This window comes from Eretmochelys imbricata, chromosome 9 (genome assembly GCF_965152235.1).
Source record: "Eretmochelys imbricata isolate rEreImb1 chromosome 9, rEreImb1.hap1, whole genome shotgun sequence".
In the NCBI taxonomy this organism is placed as follows: Eukaryota; Metazoa; Chordata; order Testudines; family Cheloniidae; genus Eretmochelys; species Eretmochelys imbricata.
Genome location: NC_135580.1, coordinates 81491656 through 81499101, shown reverse-complemented (window position 1 = coordinate 81499101; position 7446 = coordinate 81491656). Strand labels below are relative to the sequence as shown.

The 7446-nt window shown below is 38.3% G+C and overlaps 1 protein-coding gene across 1 annotated transcript in view; it reads right to left on the bottom strand.

Annotated features, from left to right (window-relative positions):
* Positions 1-3028: 3028 nt before the first annotated feature.
* The window catches only part of CHIC1 (cysteine rich hydrophobic domain 1), a 29893-nt gene continuing 25475 nt past the window's right edge, over positions 3029-7446 (bottom strand). Inside the window, exon 6 of the mRNA XM_077826644.1 lies at positions 3029-6926. Coding sequence (XP_077682770.1) covers positions 6876-6926 — 51 coding nt within the window. The 3' untranslated portion in view covers positions 3029-6875. The remainder of the gene's footprint in view (positions 6927-7446) is intronic.

Below are 7446 nucleotides of genomic sequence, written 5' to 3'. Positions count from 1 at the left end.
GGGACACCATCATAGGGCCTAATCACATCAGCCACACTATCAGTATGCCATCATGTGCCAGCAATGCCCCTCTGCCATGTACATTGGCCAAACTGGGCAGTCTCTACAGAAAAGAATAAATGGACACAAATCAGACTTCAAGAAGTATAACATTCAAAAACCAGTCGGAGAACACTTCAATCTCTCTGGTCACTCGATTACAGACCTAAAAGTTGCAATTCTTCAACAAAAAAACTTCAAAAACAGACTCCAACGAGAGACTGCTGAATTGGAATTAATTTGCAAACTGGATACAATTAACTTAGGCTTGAATAGAGACTGGGAGTGGATGGGCCATTACACAAAGTAAAACTATTTCCCCTTGTTTATTCCCCTTCCGCGCTGTTCCTCAGACGTTCTTGTCAACTGCTGGAAATGGCCCACCTTGATTATCACTACAAAAGGTTTCCCCCCACCCGTTCTCCTGCTGGTAATAGCTCACCTTACCTGATCACTTTCCTTACAGTGTGTATGGTAACACCCATTGTTTCATATTCTCTGCGTATATAAATCTCCCCACTGTATTTTCCACTGAATTCATCCGATGAAGTGAGCTGTAGCTCACAAAAGCTTATGCTTAAATAAATTTGTTAGTCTCTAAGGTGCCACAAGTATTCCTGTTCTAATAACAGTGAAGTTGCAGTGGCACAAACACAGGGATGAGCTAACAACCTGAGCTGCTTATATTTATACTGAGTGGGCTTATACTTGGTGGCTAGTCTGTGCTGACATGTCTTCTTTATTCAGTAGATTAAAGCTAGCATAGGTAAATTTACCCTTGCTACAATTACACTTAAATTGCACTGTAAACGTCACTACATCCCTGTAATGTAAGGAAATATCCTCATTTTGCAGATGGGAATGGAAGCACAGATAGATTGATTTACCCAGACTCATAGAGGAAGTCTATAACAGAGCGGAAACAAAATCCCAGATCTCTTTAGTCACAATCTACTACTTTAACCACAAAATCACCCTTCTCCCATGGATGGAAATGGAAGCATATATAGACTCATGCCAATTTCCCCCCGCCCCCTTCTTCTCCAAAGGTGCAACATGGTGGTGACCGATTGTCCTTCTAGGTGCTACTGTCCACTCCAGAGGCAACTGCATTTTCAGTAGCTCTGTACATGTAGTTTGTAAAACAAGAGGGTACAACATGTAATACAAGTAACTAGATCCATTAGCTATTAAAAACACAAAATGCAAGTCAGAATAAAATTGGCTAATAGAGATTTGGCTCAGCACCCAGAAGTGTACTGTTTTAGAGGGATTTGAGTATTGGGTTGTAGCAATGAAATAAAACTGGTCAGTGAAGTGCACACGTGGGAATGCTTTTCATTTGCCTAATGTACTGAGAAAATGCAGAGCTCTAGAAAACAGTGCTCTATCTTTGAGCAATATATTTACATATGCTAGTTACAGGGACCCAGGCATTCCCCCCTACATAAAATGCCAAAGGGCTTATGTATAAAATCCCACTCTCATAAGAAACGTTGGTATATCAACAAATATAGGATGGGAAATGGTGCTTTACAGTGTTGTGCTGCATATTGTGACAAAGTTCCTCCTCTGCCTTGGTGGGTCCTGTGCTTATTGGCGGATTTGCTTGCCTCAGAGATTCACAGCAGCCCTCAGTTTGGCCACTTTTGGTAGTGGCTCAAACCTGCTGTTCACTCAGCTAACCTCATCACTGGCCAACATGGGAAAAAGGAAGGAAAACAATCCCTGCAGTCTCTGTTGATCCACCATGTGGGTCGGGGAACAGCCCAGAGACCTTCCCCGCTGGTGGAACCCACAGTCCATGTCAACTCCTCCTGTGTCTGATCAGAACTTGGGAGGCTTGGGGGGAACCCGGGCAGCTCTCTACACTGGGTTCCAGCCCATGGCCCTGTGGTCTGCAGCTGTCTAGACTGCCTCCTGGAACAGCTGTGCGACAACTACAACTCCCTGGGCTACTTCCCCATGGCCTCCTTCCAACACCTTCTTTATCCTCACCACAGGGTCTTCCTCCTGGTGTCTGATAATGCTTGTACTCCTCAATCCTCCAGTAGTACACCTTCTCATTCTCAGCTCCTAATGCCTCTTGCTCCCAGCTCTTTACACGCACACCACAAACTGAAGTGAGGTCCTTTTTAAACTCAGGTGCCCGGATTAGCCGGCCTGCCCTAATTGAGTCTAGCAGCTTCTTAATTGGCTCCAGGTGTCCTAATTAGCCTGCCTGCCTGAATTTGTTCCAGCAAGTTCCTTCTTTTCTGTTTCAAAAAAAACTGCCCCTGTTCCCTTACCCAGGAAAAAGGGACCTGCTTAATCTGGGACTAATATATCTGCTTCAAAAAACACTCTCATGTAGCCATCTGACCTGACCCTGTCACAATGTATAGTCTTCTATTCAAGTATTTTTGTCTAACAGGCACATGTTCTTGTGCCCCCTTCAGGCTCCCCTTGAGTTGGAACTACAGCAGAATGAAAAGAACTTGCTTTTCTCAGTTCTGAGAAGTCCTCACCCTTGAGCTCCAATCCCGCAGGCATTGTGGATGCCTTGGATCTGAAGATGGCATGGGCTAGCTCCGAAACTGTGGTTCCTATTTTCCAGAGCGCTATCTCCACAATGTCAAGTGGAAAACAGTTCTTGACAAAAGTCAGTATCAACCAATTGGACAGATTCTATGGAGAAGTAGGAGTATGGCCCAGGAGGCGGCCTTGGAATCAACCACCCTCACACCAGTAGAGCCTTCATAGATTGCTGACTCCTTGTAACGTGAGCAGGTAAATGTAGCGGAGGCCCTGATGTAGAGGACTATCTGGTTGGGTCAGATAGTCTTTTTTTGTAATAAAACCTGTTGTCTCAAAAAATTGACATATATGTGACAACAGAAGAGGCACAAAAGGGTGTTTTCCATTTCTACACAAACTTTGCATTATTTGTTTTAATCTCTGGATTTCATTAAAATAAAAACATTTTGACAAGTGAGTCAGATTAACCACGTTTGACTTCCAGCTTCTTTAATAGCACAGGTCAATGCAGTAAATTATAGAGACAAAGCTTATTTAGGATTTTATTCAAAAAACTTCAAGGTGTGAGGTCCTATTAAAAAAAGTGGCTATTTACTTGTAAACAGAATAAAAATGTTAAGGACTCAATTAAAAATCCTTTCATACAACTTAAACAAAAACAGATTTCTGATGAGTTACAAATAATGTTACACTTTCATAAAAACACCAAAAACAAAACCACCAAAAACAAAAATTGCAGAACAGGAATATCACACAACATTGTTTACTAAAATGGTCAGAACTATTTACATTGACTATTAACTGTTTGACATTTTTATTGCTCAAATGCTAATGTTTATAGATAAATGTAGTAAACTGATGTCAGGAGACACTAATACACGCATATTCATGTTTTTGCATACAGATTTCTGTATTTATCAAGATGAGCATATGAACTTTATCAAGACTACACTAAATTTAGCAAAAATGTGTTTTGTTTCTAGTCTCATACATAATCAAATCTAAACTTTCTACACATGTTCATATACATTTACATTTCTTTAGGCCAGCATGAAACTACTCTCAAAAAAGTCATTTTAAAGCCAGGAGATGAGAGTTTTCCTTCCCTGCCAATATTCGATAATACTGTGACATTTCCTAATGCAGAAGTCTGGAAAAGAAAACAACTATCACAGTGTTCTGACAAAACTTAAACTAAACAATGTTTCCAGACTTGCTTTTCAGGAACTTTGTGGCCAATTACATTTACAGATATTCACTTAAACTGGTTCCCTTTTCTCCCCCTCTGCACGGCACTTTTTCTTTCATTTGAACAAGTCAAGGCACTTTCCTTTCCATTTGCATTAAACTTTGTTCCCGTTACTCTTTGTTGTATTGCTATGGACCCTCTCCGATTAACAATTACTCATCACGGATAGGTTTTTACAAATTCATATTTACTTATAGGGTTTAAGGTAATATAGATTTTAGAAGACTGAAAACTATCAGATGAATGTTTATGTATTAAAGCAAATGGCAGTCAAAATAGAACCTGTCGGCAGAACGCAGTCCACAGTCTAAAGCAACACCAGTGGCTGCCTTCATCTTTAAATGAGAAAAATGATCTATGTCATTTGTATGCTGGCATTTGTAACACAATCCAAAATTACCTCTTTATTCAGATGAAGTTTGCTGTAATCTGCTGTCTTGGCTCTCATGCTCCAGACCATTTGCTAGTATTGCCTCATAGCTGGGCAAAATGTAGGGACCCATTTTTGAACTAAATTTTAATGGGGGTGAAGACTAAACAATTTGTAATGTGACATTTCAAAAAAAAAAGAGCCTATAGAATTTATGTTCTTAAATGAATCATTTTCATACAGATAGAAGTGCAAGTCTTCTAAATTAATAACCCATTGAACATACGGTCTAACTGGGGAGAGCTGATGGTATTTTCTCTCAGCCTGGCATAGTGTTTCATAAAAATGTGTTCTAAATCAGATGGAACAATTCTGACCTGCATATGTTAAGGTCAGACACAGACTTGGGTCTAAGGGGAAGGACTGCTAATAGTTATGAGACTGAAGAGTATTCAATATTCACTACTACTCATGACATCAAACTCTCATTGGCTTTCTTGTCCCCTCAGCTGCAGAGGAACATTCTGAAAATATAGTCACTCAAATGAGGGAAGAAAATAAAGAGAGTGGTGTGGTTTCTGGGCTGTTAGTTAACAAAAATGAGAGGGAATAATTATTAACAACCTCTAGCATAATAGTAAGAAGCTTCCATTACTTAAGATTTTAAGGTATTAAAAATGCTTACAATTATTCTTTTATTAGCAAAACTTACTGCCCAGAATCCTGTTTTAACAGAAATGAATATAAAATTAAGCATGCTATTTCAATTCTGTTTTGCACTCTATTTTCTCCAAGTCTTTAAGCATTCCCTCTGCTTCCCACCCTTAAACACATTTCAGCATAATATGGCACTATGTATGCTTTTTGTAGTTCTGTAATAAAAAAGTTTAGCTGCAAGCTGCAGCTAAGTTTATAGTCAGACATTATTGTAGATTTTTTTAAAGTACTTACATTCTAGTGGTTTAAAATTCACTTAGTTAGCTGACACTGATCTACTGACACGAACTGAAACCAGTCTAAGGCTGACAATCCATTTCAGCTTCAAATATCTCAGCTTGAAGCATCACTCTTGGCAGCTGTGGTTGGAAATTACATTACAAGTACAGGAGTTTCCTGTTCCTCAGCTGAGCAACAAAAAGTATGAAGAATTTGACTCAACAAGACTACATGCCTGTAACTGGCTCTCTGTCCCTCACCACTGTTATGACAGTCTGCTGGAAGTCATGTCATGTCAACTGCAGTTTTTTAAATGCAATGGTTTACGAAATGCTTTCTTCCATTCCAACCAGGGTTTGTACCATCCCTTTTCAGTATGGATTAATATGTTAAAACAGGATTCTAAAATCAATCTGGAACTGGAAAACTTAGGCACCAAATAGCATCACAAAGAATCCAAATAACTGTAAAGCAATGCCTGGACACTAAGTTACAATAAAGCTCTTTGTGGCAAATATCAGCTCATCATGGCTTGCATCAAACGATTGTTTTGTGGTTCTCTGTTATTCTGTTTGACTATATGTATGCTGCTCCTTTTTCATTCTGGAAAGGATGCAGTTTTAGTTAACTGCTCAATATGTAAAAAATAATATCAGGTACCACTGTGCAATAAAAATATTAAGTTTAATGTTTCTTCTGTATTGATTTACCTATCCCAAGTAGTTGGCTTTAGTTATAACAATTCAGTCCAATTACTTTAAATTTGCTTCTTCGCTTTTTTTAATTTTTTTTTTTAAAAAAACCACGTTTTTTCCTGACTTCCATATATTTGTGTCTTAAAAATAGGCTTTTAGGATAGTCTGATAATATATTAGTTGCAGTCTACTCCACAAATACAACTTTTCCAAAATGTGAGAATACTTAAGATTCCTTATTTCAGGTATTAACCAAGACACCTGAAAAATCTCTGAAGAAACACAGAAATGCTATGCATTTTTCATCCATTTACTAACAAAGTGCATCTGAGCCCTACACCTGATAGTATGTACAAACTCATTATGGCTTTACCATAAAAATGGCATATGAATGGGTCCATACAATCAGGATGCTAATAAATGTCATTAATAAATCTATGTAGAACTGTTGGCAATAATCAGAGCTATATTACATTCTGTAAACCTTGACATACCACACTTTACATTATGCAACGAGGCACTATTTACAAATCCACAGTAGGTAAAATAATTAACCCTCTAATGTAAATGATGATTTTGCAAAATGCGGGACAAAACCAGTGATGTTAATTGCAAGTCCTATGCAAGCAAGTTATAAGTAAAATCATTGCTAACTACTGGAAGCTTACTTGGATGTTTCTATTGAGGATTTATAGTAATGTGATTTTAGAATGAAATACAGTATGATACAGAGTTAGGATGTACATGTGGAAACAGTAAGTATGGAAATTAATAAGGCAGCATGCTCAGAACAAGTTAAGCAGCACTGTTGTTAGATCCTTAGTGGCAACTATATTTGTTATTGTTAATGTTAAAAATTCAGAGTGCAACATAGAAGCCTCATTTAACATAAAAAATGTGCAAATTGTTTTCTTCTTAAACAAAAGAAAAATAACATAGCAAGGAAGATATTCTACCAAATAACAACATTTTAAAGTCACAGCAAAGTAGACCATCTTCTTTCCAAAATCAGCTACAAGGCACTAAGAGTAGGAAATTGCAGGTAACATGAAAGACTGAATACTGCTCCTCAGTCAGGTCGAAATATGGGATATTTTGGTAAGAATTCTATTAGTATTACCTGTTGAAGAAGAAAAAAACATAACATATTAACCAAACTGATTAGTTCTTTGGAATAAAGTCAATGCAACCGTATAAACATTTATTGCCAAGTGCTTGCTACTGGACTTGACATGTGCAGAACCCATGCCACCCAGACATGTATCATCAATATTTTAAGGGAAAATACTCTCTTAAGTTTAAAAGCTTAAAAATCAGGTACCGAGAAGAGTCCTTCTGTCCTGGGTCCCATTGGAAAGGACCCTATAGGTGCTGGGATTCCCTCCACAACTTTTTCCACTCTGCTTATCCGGAACACCTCTTTCAGTTGTGGGACAGCACTTTATACAGTTTTCTGGAATCCAAGAAATCAGTTCAACTCAAGGCTCGTCACTGAGGTTTCTTTATTGGCATACAGTCAAGCTATACTTGAGTTGATCAGGCTCGAGTGTAGGGGTGGGTACAGGGTATACCACACATCCAAAATACATAATCACTAATCAGTTTATACGCATACTTACACTTACTACGTATCGCACACT